The sequence below is a fragment of the Theropithecus gelada genome, chromosome 16 (assembly GCF_003255815.1).
Source record: "Theropithecus gelada isolate Dixy chromosome 16, Tgel_1.0, whole genome shotgun sequence".
In the NCBI taxonomy this organism is placed as follows: domain Eukaryota; kingdom Metazoa; phylum Chordata; class Mammalia; order Primates; family Cercopithecidae; genus Theropithecus; species Theropithecus gelada.
The window spans coordinates 23,356,503-23,375,971 of NC_037684.1; the positions used below are offsets into that span (position 1 = coordinate 23,356,503).

The window sequence follows — 19,469 nt, forward strand, 5'->3', positions numbered from 1 at the left end:
TGGTGGGGGTGGAAGTGCTGGGTCAGGGCTCTCAAACTAAGCTCAGGTCCTGCTGGTCCCCTGGCCTGCTGGGTGGCAAAGAAGAAGTCTTCGAGCCTCTCTGGGCCTGTTTACCCCTCAGAAAAAAGGAGTTGGATTAGATGTTTGTTTTTTGAGACTCTATCACCCAGGCTGGAGTGCAGTGGTACAATTCTGGCTTACTGCAGCTTCAACCTCCTGCTTCAGCCTCCTGAGTAGCTGTGACTACAGATGTGCGCCACCACGCCTGGCTAATTAAAAAAATTTTTTTTCATAGAGACGAGGTCTCACTGTGTTGCCCAGGCTGGTCCCAAACTCCTGGGCTGAAGCAATCTTCCTGCCTCAGCCTCCCAGTGTTGGGATTACAGGCGTGAACCCCTGCACCCAGGCTAGATGAGTTCTTCAGTCCCTCTTGGGTGTATTCTAAAGTGTTCTCCATCTGAGGGAATGAGATCTTTACCTTCTCAAGGCTACCAGCTAAGACTTCTGGAGAAGACCCAATGAATGGTGATGGCTTCCTGACACCCAGGAGGAAAAACACAGAGCCCAGAGTAGAGAGATAGAGATATATTTCTTCTGTTGCATATTTCAGACTTCACGCTGAGCTTCAGGCACAATTACTCCAGGTTCTTCTGAGAGTCTTGACAGAGTCTTCTTCCCACGCTGCTCGTGTGACCTCACACTTCCAGTGCTCACCTGGGAAACTCTGCATGGCTCTCAGTGGGCCCTGACCCTGCCTTTCCCATCCAGGGGCAGGGTATGCTGGAAAGCCCTGGAGCCAGCCCCACCCCACTTCCAGAGTCCCCTGGCTACAAAATAACTGTCCTGCTAGAGCCCAGCTCTGCAGTGCCCCCCATATCACCTATTCTTCAGGCCTTAGAGCCTGGCAGGGCACTTGCACCCTCGTGGAGCCTCAGCCACGAGCACCACAGGCCCACGCTGGGGGATGAGGCCCTGGAGAGTGAGGCAGGCCCAGCCTCATCCAGAACAATAGCAGGTGGGCTTGGCAGGCCCCTGCTCCCCACAGACATGGCCCACTTCCTGGGGCTGCTCTGAGCCCTATTGCACATCTTCTGTTCTAGTTTCTCCCCCCACCACCCATTTTCCTTTTTAAGTTAAAAAAAAAAAAAAAAAAAAAAAACCTAGAGAGGAAGGCAAGGAAGAGCTGGGTGTGGAATGCTGCTGGCACCCTTCTCACGTTCCCGCCAGCCCTCTGATCCCCAGCAGAGACATCAGCAGTAGTTCATACTGTGTCCACCCTGTCATCTGTGTGGGTTCTTGATGGCTGAATGGGTGTGCAGCCTGGGCCTCTGGTTCTTGCCTGTGGGAGGGGACACCCCTCCATTGTCTGTAAGGTGCAATTCCCCGGGTTCTCCACGGGTACTGGCTGGGGCCCTGCTACCTGAGTCGCCCGTCTGCTTTGACAGGTCCCAGCTCTGATTTGGGGTCGGGGGACAGAGAGCTCCAGCTGGTCAGTCTGCAGGGCTCCAGGGAGGGGCAAGCAGAGGGGCCTATGGCACACAGTCCGGCCACAGACCAGAAGCTGCTCAGTTCCCTGTCTGTCCAGGCCTCGAGTGCAGGGCCTGTGAGCTGTGTGTGCCGCTGGGCAGCCTCCTCTGCGAGCTCCGGCTGAGGCAGGTTCAGGATGCTACTCAGGCCCTGGAAACTCTGCTCCATGTACTCATTGTGGGGGGGTCCCGCATGCAGCCAGCTGGCATCATCTGTGGGTGCAGAGCAGGCAGTAAGCACCCCCCCGACACACAGACTCTGTGGAGGCCAGACCCAGGAGTTGGGTACCTCAGTTCCCGTCACAGCCCTACTTCTGAGTCACAGCTTGCTCAGTGACCTTGGGCTAATGCAAGGGACTTTCTGTGCCTATAAAACTGAGTTTTATAAAATCAAGGCAGTAAGCTCTAGACTCCCAACTTTAGGATGCAATAAAGCAGTGGGTTCAAGGCACTTTAGGAAAGAAGGGAACAGTCTGGTTTGTGTCCCACACCCTTTCCTGACCATCATCGGGGGCTCCCGGAGCCCTCAAAAGCCTGTATTCGGGCACTTCAGCCCTTCATGCACAGACACTGGCCAGCTCTGTCCCCTCAGCTTAGAGCACCTTCTCTGACTTTGTCCTTGAGGCGCAGCCCCTGTCCCTACCTGCTGTGCATTGCTGCCATTCTTTGCTTGACTGGGAGGTCCAGGTGTGTGGGGGACACAGCTTGCCTGCCCTGGATCCTGGATCTGCTGCAGCCCCACCAGCACCCCCTCCTCCTCTAGGGTACCCCACCTCTTACCCACCTTCTTGTGATAGGACGGGGTGGGAGAAAGAAACACCTACAATTATCACCTCCTGCATACTGGCCACTTTCCCTCCAGAGGCTCATCCCTCATATCTTCCAGGGGAGTTACTTGTACTAGGCCCTTCCTTGCAGGAAATTTGCCCAGCCTTTGTCTCTGTTCAGAGCCTACTCCTTTAGCCTCAGCCAAGTGGGCAGAGAGCCACATGACCCTGCCCACCTGGCCAGAGAGTGGACTGGGACAGCCAGTCAGATTTTCTGTCCCAAGAATGTGGAACCTGGGAACTAAAAGTCCCTGGTCAGTGTCTGTTGCACTGAGATGCCATGGATGGGGAGCCAGAGTCTGAGGTCGATGCATAGAGACACGACAGGATGAGGAGCAAGATGGCCCCAGAGAGATGGAGAAAGCACCTCTGGTTCACAGTAAGGCCTGAGACATTTCCTAGCTTTGTGAAGGAGACCTCTGCATTCTTCCAGTCTTCTCCCCTTTTTAACTCAAGCTCGGTTGAGTGGATTTGTGTCGCATGTACCACAAGGTCCCTGATAGGTGTACTATTCCTGCTTCACGTGCTAAGACTGAGGCCCAGGAAGGCCAAGTAACTTCCAAGGACAAAAGGCCAATGAACCCGTCAGAGTTATGTTCCAAACCAAGTGTGCATGACTGTAAAGCTCCCCTTTCCACCACACTGCAGTGCAGGACCCTGCACACTACAGGAAAGAAGATCAAGGCCTCAGCCTTTCCATGCTTCCCTTACTCTAGGGATGGGAATCAGCTCTGATGGTTGGCTTCTTGGGGTCACCTCTCTGGCGAGTCCTATTCTGTCTGGCTTCTGGGCCTCATTTGAGAACTGCAGTCTTACCTTTCCTGAGAGGTAGTTTGCGGTTGAAGGTCAAGGGCAGCACAAGGAAGCGGGTCTCACCCAGCGGTTCCCAGAACTGAAGGAGTCGAACAGTCCAGGACCCTGGCCGCAGGGGCCGGCTCAGTGGGGGCTTGTATTGCGTGACCTCGGTCTCCGTATCTACTGTGATGTCATAAGATGTGGCCACCACATAGGTTGGGTCGATCCAGACCACTGTGGCTGTGAGGTTGGGGCCCCGGACCCAGCGCTGCACGGCCACAGGCTCGTCCAGCGGCCCCAATAACCCCCCAAAGTTCCGGAAAAGACGCTCTTTGGGGTCCCAGTCAGTGCCAACCTGTAAAGAGAGAGGCAGCTGGGCAGGAGTGTGGGGGAAAGGTCCTTCTCCCTCCTCTGAGGCTGCCTCTCACTGTGTAATCTCAGGCCAGTCACTGTCTCTTTCTGGGTCTCAGTTTCCCCATCTGCAAAATGAAGGGGTCAGACTAGGAGATCTTTAATATCTCCCCTAGCTCTGAGATTCGTTCTAGGCTTCCATTCTGACTGCTAGGCAGTGGAGGTCAGTCGCCGTTATTGGGGACCATACGGCAGGGATGAGGTTCAAAGTCCCACCCAGAGACCATTCCCACATGAAGGCAAAGTCTCTAAGAAAGAGACAATGAGGAGGGGCCGGGCGTGGTGGCTCACGCCTGTAATCTCAGCATTTTGGGAGGTCGAGGCAGGTGGATAACGAGGTCAGGTGAAACCCTGTCTCCACTAAAAATACAAAAAAAAAAATAGCTGGGCGTGATGGCGCGCGCCTATAGTCCCAGCTACTCGGGAGGCTGAGGTAGGAGAATCGCTTGAACCTGCGAGGCAGAGGTGCAGTGAGCCAAGATCGCACCACTGTGACAGAGCAAGACTGTCTCAAAAAAACAAAACAAAAAAAAAGGCGATGAGGAGCCACTTAGAAGCGTACTTTCATGGCCCAATTCTAATGTCCCTGCCCCTCTAGGAGAAATCGCTGTAGTCTGGAAGATTGGGCTTGTGTTGTAGTGGAAATGATAATTCCCTCCCTGCTCCCTGAATGTCCTCTGCATACCCAACCAGGAAGTGCTCCTCAGTGTGCACAGGCTGGGGGCTGACACAGGATGTCTGCATAGGGGCATCACCATGCCTGCCATGACTGGGAAAAAGAACTTTACCCCTCCCTTGGTGTCTGTCTCCCTTGGTCTCTTCCCACTACCCCAAGTCTGGCTAGGGGTTGGGAGAAAGCAAGGGGGTGGGGAGACCTGTCCCACCTCCAGACTCTGGAGCCGGCTGGCCTGGTCACTGCGCCCCAACAGCTTCAGCGACCCCTGGGGCATCAGCCACATCTCAAGCGTCTCTGCCGGCCCCTGGGCTGAGGGCTGCACCGCCTGCGTCACCAGGTAGCCCTGGAAATGGTCGTCATAGAAATACAGGTGCACGCTGGACGGCAAGCCCCTGGGCTCAAACCTAAGGTGCCAGCAGGGAGAAAGGGAGATGCCATCAGCACACCTGACTTGGCCTGGAGTCCCCTCCCCAGGCACTTCCTTCCCCCAGATCTCACCCCCACAGCACCTGCATGCCTGGCTCTAGCCTTGTTTTCGGTATTTGCATTTTTCCCTGCCTCAGACTGGGGCCTTGTTGTGGGCAGGGGACGTCACTCTCTGGTTGGCCTCCCCCTAGGGCACCACACCCCAAGTGCCTGCTGTATGTCAGAAGGGGGTCTCACCTGCAGAGTGGGGTGCCCAGTGGGGGTGCAGCAGTGGCAGCATGGTGCAGGCTGAGGCGGGCGAAGGCCGTGTAAGCGGTGAGCATGACATCACTGAGCCCACTGGGGCCATCCGCCATGTCGTAGGTGCTCTCCCAGTAGGCCTTGAGGGCTGGCGTGCCGGGGGGATAGCTGCCGTACAGGTGGAAGTCCAGGATTTCCAGCACCTCCTGGTTCACAGTCGACTCGAACTTCCGGGCGAAGAAGGTGGGTCTGGAGACTTGCTAGAGCAGGAGAGGCAAGGAGGGTGAAGGGCTCTGGAAGCCCCAGGGGGCATGGCAGGGCCAACCCCTCAGCACTGCCTAGAGCTCAGCCTCCTGCGGCTTTTCCTGCTGCTGTTGTAGTCCCAGACCCCTGAGGGCTGCTCCAGGCCGAGGCCCCCCAGATTTTCTGACTGGCCCACCCTGCTGTTCTCCTGGTGAAAAGCCAGGGGAGAAGACCTAGCCAGGGGCAGCCTTGGGGCCTCGGGCAAGCACCTGCAGCCGGAGGAAGTCCTGTGGCTTGAAGTCATTGGGGGAGCAGCCGCACCAGTCCACGATGTGCTTGTACTGGCACTTGCAGCCCAGCTTGCGGTTCCAGTTGGTGACCCGCAGATTGTTGTCCACGAGGGTCTCACAGGCCAGGCTGTTCTCCAGCACCGTGTGGAAGAAGGACTTCAAGCAGCAAGGGAGGGTGGAAGGTGAGCTGCAGGCAGCCCAACCCATGCCCTCCCCAGCCTTCATGCCTGCTGGGCCACCCACCTCTGCTGGGAGCAGTGTGTATGTGTAGAACTGGCGTAGCTGGGCCACAAGCAGGTCATCTGTGTACACCACATACTCCACAAAGCTGCGTGTCAGCACAAACCAGTCAGAACCGCCATCCACCACGATGCCTGCCGGGATCTGCCGCTCACCCAGGCGCCACATGTGCGAGTCACACTCATGGAAGAGCCGGTCCAGGCCCTGTTTCTTGATGAACCTGCCGGCAGCAGAGAGGCCATGGCTGGGGATCCTGCAGGGTGGGGTCTAAGCTCTTTCATCTGCCTGGCAACCAACACTCCTCAACCTGTGACTGGTGTGGAGACTTTGAAACCCAGGACTGGAGCCACTGAGCCCAACTGTGTTGGGGGTGTTGGGACAAGACCCTGGGGCCAGGGCCTCCTTTCCCACCCCCTCACCTGGAGTTGTCCCGGCCATGTGACTTGAGGAAATTCTTGTCCCGGTTCTTGGATAGGAATGCCACCAGTTCCTCATTGGTCCTGGTGAAGGAATGGGGTGACAGGCAGCCAAGTGAGATAGTTGTGCAGTCACTGGCACAGAGCAGACCTTCTGGCTTTTCTCTCTCCCTGACTGCTGTCTGGCCATGTGCCCTACCCCTGGCTGATGTCTGGGGTGGTGAGCACCAGAGGCCCCTAAGGAAGACCACCCCATCCTTCCTCTGCCCCTTGCTGTCTGATCCAGCACACCAGGTACAGACCTCTGGCTCCTCCTCCTCCTCCCCATCTCCTATCATGCTCAACTCTCAGTTCATCTTACACCAACCCCTCCCCTAAAACATGGCTAGGGCCCAGGGGCCCATGTCTGAGCAGGGCGGATCCCAGAGTTAGGCTTATGGGGCAGAGAAGGTCCACCAAGGCCCTGCAACCCCAGGTGCCCAGACAGGCGTCCCCTCCCATCCAGAGGACTCAGAGCCCCATCCCCACACCTGGTTGGGTAGTCAGTGGCACTGAGGTTGATGAAGAAGTCCCAGGCCCAGCCAGGCACCTCTAGCAGGTCCCGCATGCTCCGCAGGTACATCCTTAGGAGGCTGGCCCCGCCCCAGATGGTGACCATGCGCCAGGGCGTCACCCGCACATTATCATAGCGCTGGGCCAGCTCCGCCACCTCCCGGTGCAGGTAGTCGGAACGCTGGTGGGGAGGAGACACTCAGCTAGCCCCCAGTGTTATCGCCATCCCCACTCCCACCCCAGGACAGAGTGAAGGGACACAAGACAGGGAAAGCACAGGGCAGGGCTCCAGCCCCTAAGCAGCTGAGCTGGCTCGTGCTGCCACCCCCCTGTTCAGGGCCTCAGTTTCTCTCTCTAGGCTACCTGGGCCAGGTCAGAGACCCTGTCTGTCGGCAACCTTCTGTTTCTGCTCTGCTCACCCCAGACCCCTTGGCCTCTCCCCACCACAATACCTTGTCCACATGGATGTAAAAGAAGTGCTGCTCGTGATAGACGGCCTTGAGGAGACGCTTCAGCTGGCGGATGGCGCGGCCGTGAACCACCAGCATATAGGCGATTCGCACCGGGGGGCCATCCACAGGCTGCTGGGCTCGGCTCTCATCCCACTGGATGCCGGGGCTCATCTTCCCTGAGAGCAGAGGACAGGCGTTGGCGAGGCCCCCCAGCGTCACAAGGTCAGGGTGAGATGGGAAGAGGGAGCTGCCTGCCTTCCAAAGAAGCCTAGACTTGGAGCCCCATGCTCCTGGGTCCTCACTCTGCCCCTGCCACTTAGTAAGTAACTGGATGAAGACTTAGGCAGGGAGCTAGGCCCCCCTTGGCTCTTTCTTCCTCAGAGAGATGGAAGTGTGGATCCGGGCCATGCCACCTCCCTGCCCCAGCCTGGGAAGGGCTGGAGCACCCCTGTCCCTCACCAGTCAGCTGACAGTGCCGGGGCACAGCCTTGGGCATGAGGCTCCCAGCCTGGTGCAGGCACACCACATTGGCGATCTCCTGCTGGCACTGCTTGGTGCTGGCCCGGGCCAGTGCAGACAGCGCGTCCTTGCCCACGATCTCGCACTTGGGGGTGAAGCCGTTGTCCGTAGGCTGGGGGGCGCCCTCCACGCTCCCTGTATCTCCGTGTGGTGGGAAGCCGGCTGCCCCTACCAGCGCCTCCCCAGCTGCTGCCCCACTCAGGTTCTGGCGGCCTGGGGCCTCCGGGGGTGGGGCAGGTGGGACCCGCCGGCTTGCCCTCTGCCGGCTGGTTACTGCCCGTACCACCTTAGCCACGGGCACTCCTGGGCTCTCAGCACGGCCCCGCCAGCGCCCATGCCTTCTGCCTGCGCTGCCCCGTCGTCCTGCTGAACTGTCTGTGTCCTTGGAACCCTCGCCAGGGTCCAGTGGCCGTGGCTTCCTCTGTCTTCCTTTCTGTAAAAGATATGCAGACACATCACTGGGGCAGCCCCTCACCTCCTCCTGCTCCTTGAGTTCCATCTTGGTTGGGGGCACCCTCAGACCTAGACATTCCTGCTCACTTTTTACCCACAGAAGTGCTTTTCACCTAAGGACTCCACACAATCAGCACCACCGCGGGAGCGCCTCCCTAGCCAGCCACCGAAGGAGCACTGGTCCTCCCTCCATCATACCAACACCCCTGTCCCCCACTGGCTCTCAGATTACACGGCACTGTGCTTGGTTTTCTGTTCTGGACTCAGATACCACTTTCTTTTTCAGCAGATGTTAAAATAAATATCCACGTGTCCCAAGAGAAGGGTGCAAAGACCCCACTGAGGGTACAAATGTCCACCTAAGACCCAGCACTCCCACCGAGGGCTGGGAGGAGACAGTGGTCTTCAGGAGACTCTAACTTCCAGATGAATCCAAAGCATTTCCATGTGGGAAGACTGAGGCCATTTCACAGTGAAGGAGGAGTGCCCATGGGGGATGACGGAGGTGAAGTCTGAGACCCCAATACTGCTTGGGTCCTTTAGGAAGCAGATCAAGAGAGAGTCAGAGTGCGTGAGATTCACTGCGGGTACCCCCGTGAGCGATGGGGCAGGGGCTGGCAGGGAAAGGCTTTGGACCACAAAGGAGATGACCATGCAAGGAGAGGGGCAAGAAGAGCTTCTCTCTCCAGCACAGCCTCGAGGAAGTCCTGGCTGGCTCCCGGGAAAACTCCAGCACATGTACTGCCTGGAGCTGGTGAGCCCTGACACCTCCACACTCAGTCCGTGGCTGGAAAGCTGAGGCAGGGCCTGAAGGTGCCCGCAGCTGGAGGCTGTCACCTCGCTGCACGTGCAGCAGGGCACCGCTACCGCTGCCCCGCCCCTGCTTCCTGGCTCTAAGTGCTCTGGTACCTGCTGCCTCTCCTCAAATCCAGGCACTTCCCTAGATGGCCTGGTGGTGACTGAACAGCATGTCCAGCCACCTCCTCCTCCATTCCCCCATCCTACCTGCCCTGCCTGATCAAATCCCATCCATCCTTTCAGATCCAGCTCCAAGGCCCCTGGCATGCAGCCATTCCATTTGCCCTGCAGTGGAATGGGCTGAGCTCCAAGGCCCTGGATGTTCCTCTAGTAGTGAACTCCTTGACAAGAGACATGTCAGCTCCATCTCCCCAGGGCCCAGCAGAGCAGCTGGCACACACAGACATCTAGCTGGTGTCTGGTGGATGAGATGCAGAATGGACGGAGGAACAGGGGCCACCAGGTGAATACTCTAGAGTCTCCAGGGCTCTGGGCCTAGCTCTGCCAACTCACCAGCAGTTCCCTAACTTCTCTGAGCATGCTCCCTTAGCTGTAAAGAGGAATAACAAATAAGCATGAGACACTGCAGCTAGGGAGAGCCGTCTCCAGCCTCATAAACCCTCTCCCACCGGCCTTCCCCTCCATGCTCACAAGCTCTCCAAGACTAAGTCCTCTTCTTTCTTGGCCTTTCAGCAGCCAAGAACTTAATGGACCACTCTGTCTTGCTTGAAGTGCCCTCTGCATTTGCTTTCCAGGATACCCACCTGGCTTTTCTCCTCTTTCCACTGCCACTCCTTATGGTCTTCTTGGTGCTTCCTTGTCTCCCAGGGCACATCTGGGGGCCCTTCCTGTCCTAGCACCTTCACTTCCTAAGTGATCTTCAGTCTCTGGGTTTCTAAACTCCATCCCCACCCTCAGATTGATCTCTCTGGCCCGGATAGCTCCCTTGAACCTTCAGGCATTTAACTACCAGCTTCCTTGACATCTCACCTGGGAGCTTGATAGACCTCTCAAGGCCACAAGCCCAAAAGTACCTCCCGCTCTTCATCCCCAACCTGCTCCTACTTCATCTTCCCCATCTCAGTTAATGACATCTCCATCCTTCAAGATGCTCAGGCCAAAAACTTTTGGGAATCAATTTTTTGTTTTGAAACAGAGTCTTACTCTGTTGCCCAGGCTGCAGTGCAGTGGTACAATCTTGGCTCACTGCAACCTCTGCCTCCTGGGTTCAAGCGATTCTCCTGCCTCAGCCTCCTGAGTATCTGGGACTACAGGCACATGCCACCACGCCTGGCTAATTTTTGTATTTTTAATAGAGACGGGGTTTCGCCAAGTTGGCCAGGCTGGTCTCGAACTCCTGACCTCAGATCCACCTGCCTTGGCCTCCCAAAGTGCTAGGATTACAGATGTGAGCCACCGCGTCCGGTCAGGAGTCATCTTTGACTCTCTTTCCCTTACACCCCACATCCACTCCATCACTAAATCCCTTCAGAATATATCTGGAATCCGATCCCTTCTCAACACCTCCCTCACTATCCCTGCCTGGATTCTCTAGTCTTCCAGCTCCTACTCTTGTTCCCCTAAATTCCATTCTCATCATAGCAGCCGGTGTTTCTGTTACAACTCTTAAAATCCCATTTCACCACTCCCCTGCTCCAAACCTCCAGTGGCCCCTCTTAGGATAAAAACCAAGGCCCTTACAGGAGCCTACAGAGGCTCCGTGAGCTCTCTGGATGCCCCCTTCTCCACCCAGGCCTCTCTGACCTCATCTGGGAATTTGTCATGCTCACTCTCCTGCAGCCACAGTGGCTTTCTCTGCATCCCCTCATCCCCCCTGGCACTCCTGGCTCCAGCCCTTGCACCCACTATCCCCTGTGCCTGGCACACCCTCACCCAGATAGCCCCACTGCTCACTCCTTGCCTCCTTCAATTCTTTGTTCAGATGCCATCTTCTCAGTAGGGCCATCCTGACCACTGGATTTACAGTGCCAGCCCTCCCTCCTCCTCTTTTTCCCATAGCACAATATTTCCTCTCACCCTACTATTTATTTATACTGTTTTGATTTTTTTTTTTTTAATTTGTCTTTCTCCTCAGGAGATTGTAAGTTCCCCAAGGGCAGGGCTTTTTGCTGTATGTACTGACATAGTCCTAGCGCCTAGGAGAGTGTCTGGCTGTAGTACATACTCAGTAAGTGTTTGATTTTTTGAGACAGTCTTGCTCTCATTGCCCAGGCTGGAGTGCAGTGGTGCAATCTCAGCTCACTCCAGCCTCCACCTCCTGGGTTCAAGTGATTCTCCTGCCTCAGCCTCCCATGTAGCTGGGATTACAGGTGCACACCACCATGCCCGGCTAATTTTTTGTATTTTTAGTAGAGACAGGGTTTCACCATGTTGGCTAGGCTGGTCTTGAACTCCTGATCTCAAGTGATCCACCAACCTCGGCCTCCCAAAGTGCTGGGATTACAGGCCTGAGCCACTGTGCCTGGCCTTAGTATTTGTTGAATGAATGAATGAATGAATGCAAAGCTTTTGGCATAGGCACAGCATTCAGTAAGTACTGCTACTTTTTTTTTTTTTTTTGGAGACAGAGTCTCGCTCTGTCGCCCAGGCTGGAATGCAGTGGCATGATCTCAGCTCACTGCAACCTTCACCTCCTGGGTTCAAGCAATTTTCGTGCCTGAGCCTCCCAGGTAGCTGGGATTACAGGCGTGTGCCACCATGCCCGGCAACTTTTTGTGTTTTTAGTTAATACTGGGCTTCACCATATTGGCCAGGCTAGTCTCGAACTCGTGACCTCAAGTGATCTGCTCGCCTCAGCCTCCCAAAGTACTGGGATTACAGGCATGAGCCACCATACCCAGCCCAATGCTGCCATCTTTATCATTATGATTACTCAGATGGGAGAAGGAAATAGTCAAACGTGAAGTCAAGAGAGGCCCAAGATCCTCAACATCTTGGACTCAGCTGGGTTGGGTTCTCTGTGCTCCTCACCTCCCCAAGGGCTTCCCCCAACCCCTGCACACCGTACCCACTACCATTCTCCTCAGGCCTTCTGAGCACATCAGGAACCTCACGCTGTCAGGATGACAGCCACCTTCAGGCCAGAGCCCCATCCCTACACCCATGCCCTCTGTGCCTAGCACCCAGCAGCCTTCTGATCTTTTGATTTTATTTATTTTAATAGAGATGCAGTCTCGTTATCCAAGCTGGTCTCGAACTCCTGGGCTCAAGCGCTTCTCCCACCTTGGCCTCCTAAAGTGCTGGGATCACAGGCATGAGCCACAGTGCTTGGTTGCCCTCTGATCTCTTAAAGATGGCCAGTGGGAGCTGGAGGCAGCCATTCCCATCCGAGAAGAGATACCTGCAAGAAGAGGCAGCAGACCCTATTCTGTACCCACACTGGGGAGGGCGCCACAGGCTGGGGAATCCCTAGGAAAGGTAAATGCAGCCCCACCGGGCTGAGTGTGTATCAGCCTGGTGACATGTGACCTGGCCACACAGCAAGCAGAGAAAGACATTCCCAAGCTTAGGTGGATAGAGATGGCAGACAGCTGTAGGCTCTCCGAGTGGAAGCCAGTATCAGTGAGTCAGGAAGCTGGTCAGGAGGGTAGGGCATGAGGCACAGGGCCAGGTTGGCTGTGGTGGGGGCCAGGATGTGGGAGGAGATGGGCATGTTGGTCCCTGCACTGCAGTGGGAGCTGGCTGACCCTGAGAAGGACAATCCCAGAGGAGGCTGGGGGACGAGGAGGCAGCAGGGAGGGATCAGAGAGGCCCTGGTGGGCAGTTAGCCCCCACCTCCGTCCCTTCCAGGCATGTCCAAATAGCATCATCACAGCCCCAGCCTTGTGCCCCTCACAGGCTGCCCCCAGCAGCCCTGAGGCCGGGAGCCCTTCTGATGACAGGGTGGGGAATGATCCTCTGACCTCCGGCCTGGATGCATTCTGGCCTCAGAGGCTCCTTCCTCTCCTCCAAGGAGGCAATTAAAATCCTCTGCCACTTCCTGGCTCTGCAGCCCCACCTTAGAATCTTTCTCTGAGTCACAGAGAGGGTGAACACAGAAATGCTCCCCCCATCCCCACCTCCTTTGACTTCTCAGGCTGCATTTAAAACAAGTGGTGAGATGGTGTTTGTGAAAGCTTTGGAAACTATCGAGCGGCTCTCTGGAGGTTAGTGACCATCCCTGGGATTCACAGCCTCTCCATAGATGGGCAGAGCGCACGTCTTAAATGCACACTGAATCCTGTGCTGCTTAAACCCCTTCGGTGCTCTCCCGCTGCACTCAGAATGAAACCCTTGCCCCTTGCTGTGGTCCTTTCAGCCGCACAGGATGGAACCTTCTTCCAGGGAAAGCACCACACCCTCCTGTCCATTCCTCAAGGGTGCCCAGCTAAGCCCATTCTCCTCAGGCCTTCTGCCTGAACTCTCCTGCCCATCTCTTCCTCTGAGAAGCCTTTCCTGACCCCCTGATCTAACCCAACCCCTTTGTAATTCTATTGAGTTCCTTTTCACTGTCTGTTTCTTCCTGTAGATTACCTGTCCATGAGGGCAGAAACCTCATCTATTTTATTTTTGTATCCCCAGTGTTAGCACAGTGTCAGGTACAAAGTAGGACTTCATACCTATTTATGGAATGAATGAATGAATGAATGAATCGTATTCCCAATGCACAGTGCTGGGATAATAAGAGTTATTTATTTACTGACAGCTGAGCGTGTGCCAGGAACTCCTACAAGTGCTTCACAGGCATCATTTTCACTTAATCTTTATAATCGCCCAACACAGGAGGTGCCAATATTATCCCCATCTTGAGGAGGGATACTGATGAGGATAAGGGAGGAGGCAAAGTGATTTGCTGGTGGTCTCCTCAGGGTCAGAGCTGGAAGAGAGTGGTGAAGTGGGCGGTCCAGCTTCAGCACTCACCTTCCCATGCACCCCATTATGCTGCCTGGCAACCCCAGAGTCAGGTGAGGGAGCAGCTGAGGGGGTCCAAGCAGCAATGGGTGCCTGGACCGCACAAGCTTTTTCAAACATTCCAATCCAGGATTCCCCTATTCATTCAGCCAGTAAGCTGGAGGAGGAGGTGGTGGGGGATGGGGGCGGTAGCCCAGAGTGGTCCCATATTCCAGTGTCAGAGGGCTCCCTAACTGCCTTGGCAGCCCATTCCATCTTGGAATGTCCCATCTGCCCAAAGAGTCTTCTTACACTGGGCCCGAAACACTCTCCTACTTGCTCGTCCTACTGGTAGGTCCACATCCCCACGGATGTCACGGAGCCAGCCGCCCCTGCCCCCACCTCCTTTTGGAGTTATGGTCTCATGTGACTCTGTTCCAGCCCCCACCACCATCCCACCCTCTGGGTTCTCAAAAAAAAGGCAAGGGCAGCTCTTCTGTCTCCACACCAGGCCTTCCAGGCTGGTGAGATGCCGTAAGGGGTTGTGGGTATCGGGGCTTGCCCGAGGACAGCAGCAGACAGAGTCTCTGACCCGGAGCCCTGGAGGCAGCAGCACAGGGGCGCTGGGGACAGGGAGGCCCTGACCTCTGGGCCACAGCTTAGGACTGTGGTGTGGCCTGTCCTCTCCATCTCCGCAGCATGAACCCAGACCCAATGGACCCTTCCTCACCACACCGCTGAGGTGTCTGAGCCTCCAGCTGAAACCACATCAGGGAAGAGGGAGAAAGACCCTCGAGGCAGGGACCTGGGGGCTGAGACGGCTGTTGGTTGCCCCTGCTCTACGGCTAGGACTGTTACAGTCCCCATTCCCTTAGAGCCAGAGGGCCCCTCCCTAATTCCCTAAGGTCCTGAGGCCAACTCACCAGCTCAGTTCCTCCTCCCCCTGCCCTCCGGAGACCCATCCAGGTTCTTCAAACCTCTGGCTGAGGAAGCCACACCTCGGGAAGACTCCAGTTCTCTCCCTCGGGGTCACTCCTTGTTCCTTCAGTTCCCAGGTACACACTTTGTCCCAGGCCCGAATTCCACCCCCGAGCTCCACTTGCTCACCGGCCGCTGCCCCCTCGGGCTCAGCTGGGGAAGGACGCTCTGGGTCCCTTGGCCCCACTCCTCCGCCCACGGCGCGCACATCCCCGCCCCCTCCCAACTTCAGAAAGTTTGGCCTGGGGCTCCCCACCTCCGAGCAGGTTCGGGCCCAGCCCCGCCTCCCAGCCCCGCTCGCCGCGCCTGACCTTCATCGCTCCTTTGGCCAGAGACCACCCCAGCATGACCTGCTCCTCCCGCCCCGGCCCCCAATGCACCAGGGCCCGGGTCTCCAGGTCACGCACTGTCCCCGAGCGCAGCTCCCCAGGCCTGCGGGGTAAGGGAGTGCCGGGGGCCCGATGCTCCGCTCCAGGCGACCGCCGGCGCCCTGCACGCACGCACGCGGCCCGTGCCCCACTTCCCCGGCTGGGGCCGCCCGCAGCCCCGCCAGGACCCCGCGCGCCCCCGCGCCCGGCCTGCCCGCCCGCCTGGTTGTCGGAGCACCTCGCCCGCCTCGTCCTCCTCCAGGCCGCTGAAGCTCCACACCACCAGGCCCTGCAGCAGCAGGATGGCCAGCGCCGTGGCAATCGCCAGCTTGTAGCGCCGCACCAGCTTCTGCACTCGCGCGCTCGCCACCATCTTCCTGCCCGGGACGCGGGGCGCGCGCCCAGCCCTGCAACCCGGCCGCGGGCGCGCGCACGGGCGCGGGGCTGAGTCTCCCCCCCGCCCGCACGCCCGGGGAGGCGGGCCGGGCGCGCGCCGGGGCGGGGCCTGCGGGGCCAAAGCACCGCGCCCCGCAGGCTAGGGGTGGAGCCAGGGCTCACAGCGCCTACCTCCCCGGCAGCCGCGGGCGTGGGCCTGAGCGCCTGCCTTCTGCGCTCTTGTCTCCGCTGGTGCCCCTGGCTCCCACGTGTGCTCCCCTCCACCTGGACGGCGAGCGCCTGGTGCTGGGGAGTGGAGGGTCTGCGGCACAACCTCTCTTGCCTGGTATCGGGGGTCGTGGGCGAGTTCAGTCCCACGCCGGTAAGCTCTCTGTCCCGGGGGCCCTGGGAAAGCCAGGGCTCCCAGAGACCCCGCCTTGGAAGAGGGCGTGTGAGAGCCACAGGCTTCTGCTTAAAAACCTGGAGGCCGCACCTGCGGGTCAAAGTCTAACCCTTTGACGGGCATCAGAGAGCCTTCACGAATCCTCCTTTCTGCTCTGCGCTCATCCTAAGCATCCTCAGGCCGCTCCCAGAGTCGTGGTTCTCAAACTACTCGGAGTCTCTTGGAGGTCTTGATAAAACAGATTTTTGGTGTCCCTCCTCCCTCCCCCAGAGTGTCTGCTTTGGTAGGTCAGTAGTGGGGCCTAAACAGTAGAATTTTCAGCAAGTTCCCAGGTGATGCTGATGCCTTTGCTCTAGGACCAAACTTGGAGAACCAGTAGACCTGGACACGTGCTGCTCCCTCTGCCAAGTCTTAGCAACTTTCCCCCCACCCCCACCGCCACCCCCTACGCCATCAGTGGCATCCTCCCTGTGCGTCCCCAGCACTGTGCAGTGAGCACCAATCACACATCCTGTCGTGACTGCTCTGGGATCTCACCCTGCTTTGGACACCCAGCAATGCTCAAGAAATGTTGCAGAGAGCAAGCAGGCGAGGCCCAGCTTCCCGTCTAACCAGCTGGCCCTAACATTTGTTTGAGAACCCAGCGTGTTCAATGAGCACCACTTTGGACAAAGTCTAAGCACCTGTGGCCTCCCCTGAGCCTGGCAGGCCCATGGAGAGAGGGAAGGCGAGAAGAGCAAAAGAGTGACCACCAAAGCAAGGTGAATCCCCAGCTGGGGAAGCCAGGCACTGGGAGGAGGAAGTCATAAAAATAGCAAACACGAGTTAGAAGGTTTAAAGGGAAGACTTTAGGAACCACTACAGAGAGGTCTGGAAAGAGAAGTGCCTTACAAAAAAGAAAAAAAAAGTTTGAAAAGTTAGAAGGCAATGATGGAGGGGTTTGGAAGTTGCCAGAAGGTTGGGTTGATGAGAGAATTCTAAACTGATGTGTACAGGGTACACAAGCATTTGATGGTACATAAATAAACCTCCTTTAATCGTCTTATGTGCTTTAGCATTTGTAATCATTCTGTTCCTCCGCGTTTGTTAAATGGGAGAATTGTAAACAATGTTTCCAACGACAGTTTGGCTACTTAAGAGAGCCTGCACTTCAAAGATTTTGGAAAACATCAGTTGACGTGCCAGCAATTGATATGTTAATTAAATATTGATCTTGTGTGCTTGTTAAATCAGATCCTCTAGGGACTTCTACCTGCCAATAATTCCCCCCACAACAATGAAAATAGCTTTATTTTTCACTGATTATATAAGTAACAAATACCCATTATATAACATGTAAACACTAAACAAATAAGAAAAAAAGTGGCCGGGCACGGTGGCTCAAGCCTGTAATCCCAGCACTTTCGGAGGCCGAGACGGGTGGATCACGAGGTCAGGAGATCGAGACCATCCTGGCTAACACGGTGAAACCCCATCTCTACTAAAAAATACAAAAAACTAGCCGGGCGAGGTGGCGGGCGCCCGTAGCCCCAGCTACTCAGGAGGCTGAGGTAGGAGAATGGCGTAAACCCAGGAGGTGGAGCTTGCAGTGAGCTGAGATCCGGCCATTGCACCCCAGCCTGGGCGACAGAGCAAGACTCCGTCTCAAAAAAAAAAAAAAAAAAAAAGAAAAAAAGTAAAAGTCACCTACAGTCCCACCCCTTAAGATAATCATCATTAACATTTTGGTGGCTATCCTTTCCCCCATTTCTCTTTTTGTTTTGTTTTGGGTTTTTTTTTTTTGAGATGGAGTCTCGCTCTGTCGCCCAGGATGGAGTGCAGTGGCACAATCTCAGCTTACTGCAACCTCTGTCTCTCAGGTTCAAGCGATTCTCCTGCCTCAGCCTCCAGAGTAGCTGGGATTACAGGCACGTGCCATGACACCTGGCTAATTTTTGTGTTTTTAGTAGAGATGTATTTCACCACATTGGCCAGGCTGGTCTCAAACTCCTGACCTCGTGACCTACCCGTCGTGGCCTCCCAAAGTACTGGGATTACAGGCGTAAGCCACCGCGCCTGGCGCTTTCACCTATTTCTTTATGTGTACATAATTTTGCATGGATGGGGTCACATCACACACATGGTTTTTAAATACAGAAACTTATTTTTAAGTATTTCTCTCTCTTCCTCCTCTATGTTAACAGCCTGGCATGGCTCACTTGGTTTCTTCCCAACTTCCTTCCTTCCACACTTCTCCCTAACAATTCACACACACACAGGTTTATTTTTTAAATTTTTGGAAGGAGTCATTATATTTAAATTTTGAGGGTGTTATATTTTAAAAGTTGAATCATATTCCATACATTTCTCTGCTGCTTGCTTTTCTCCCTTAACTGTAAATACATAACAGAAATTCCTCTAAATTGGATGGGATGGGTCTCACTCATTCTTTTTCATGGCTGCGTAATATTCCACTCCCTTCTTGAATAGACACTCACTTGGTTTCTGGGATTTTGCCACTGCCACATAGCTGTTAATAAACATGCTTCCATGCTTATCCCTATGCACTGATGCTGGTTTTTTTTTTTTTTTTTTTTTCCTGAGACAGAGTTTTTTGCTCTGTTGCCCAGACTGGAGTGCAGTGGCGCGATCTTGGCTCACTGCAAACTCCACTTCCCAGGTTCACGCCATCTCCTGCCTCAGCTTCCCGAGTGGCTGGGACTACAGGCGCCTGCCACCACGCCCGGCTAATTTTTTGTATTTTTAGTAGAGATGGGGTTTCACTGTGTTAGCCAGGACGGTCTCGATCTCCTGACCTTGTGATCCAAAGTACTGGGATTACAGGCGTGAGCCACTGTGCCTGGCCTGCACTGATGCTTTTATTTCTATGGCAGAGTTTCCCGGGAATGAGGAAAAGGGAATCTTTAATTTTGATATTGTCAGATTGCTTCCCAAAGAGAATTCAAGTTTCCAGCAATAGTATTTAAGGGTTTTGTTTTCCTGCATCTCTTCCAGCAGCAGGTGTTATTCTGTTTTTGATGTTTGCTAATCTGATAGATGAGGAGTGGCCTTATTATTTTTTAGTTTGCAGTTCTCTACTGGGCAGTGTCTGTTAATTGGTTTATTGACTGGATTTGCTCACCTGGAAATGCCTCTTCACATTCTCCACAAATTAATCTATTGCTGTTATATTATTTGTCTTATCAATTGTTAGAGTTTTTATCTATTCAAAATTTCCCTCAACTCACTGCACTTTGAGTGTTTAAGACCATTCTAAAATTTTGAACTTTTTTGTAATCAAATATGTTCCTCCTCTCTTTCATGGCTTCTCATTTGGGTTTAGTAAATCTCTTCAGTTCTCTGTGATGTGTATAGTCTCGGGTATTCTCTCCTATAAATTTTATTTTCCATTCTTAACATTTAAGTTTTTAATCCAGCTGGAATTTGTTTTTGTATATGATATGCAATGGGGGTAGGGAGTCCTTATTTAACATTTATTACCAGTCATTCTATCAGTACCTACTCAGACTTTTTATTTATTATTATTATTTTTAAGGCAGGGTCCTTCTGTGTCACCAAGGCTGGAGTACAGTGGCACAATGGGGCTCATTG

At 55.1% G+C, this 19,469-nt stretch overlaps 1 protein-coding gene across 1 annotated transcript; it reads right to left on the reverse strand.

Annotated features, from left to right (window-relative positions):
• Window positions 1-570: 570 nt before the first annotated feature.
• Window positions 571-15,576, reverse strand: XYLT2 (xylosyltransferase 2). The gene is made up of 11 exons (XM_025363636.1): window positions 15,339-15,576; window positions 7,554-8,046; window positions 7,095-7,270; window positions 6,621-6,823; window positions 6,094-6,174; window positions 5,678-5,894; window positions 5,414-5,590; window positions 4,899-5,161; window positions 4,444-4,639; window positions 3,170-3,503; window positions 571-1,739 (listed from the first exon to the last, which is right to left on the reverse strand). The coding sequence occupies exons 1-11, from the start codon at window positions 15,471-15,473 to the stop codon at window positions 1,417-1,419; spliced, it is 2,598 nt and encodes an 865-aa protein (XP_025219421.1). The 5' UTR covers window positions 15,474-15,576; the 3' UTR covers window positions 571-1,416.
• Window positions 15,577-19,469: the final 3,893 nt, after the last annotated feature.

Excerpts from the sequence above, each read along its gene's own strand:
- XYLT2 (XM_025363636.1), bottom strand. The coding sequence starts at position 15,473 with ATGGTGGCGAGCGCGCGAGTGCAGAAGCTGGTGCGGCGCTACAAGCTG. Across the intron at positions 5,895-6,093 it reads CATGGCCGGGACAACTCCAG|GTTCATCAAGAAACAGGGCC; the intron begins GTGAGGGGGTGG and ends TGCTGCCGGCAG. Across the intron at positions 5,162-5,413 it reads AGGACTTCCTCCGGCTGCAG|CAAGTCTCCAGACCCACCTT; the intron begins GTGCTTGCCCGA and ends CTCCTGCTCTAG.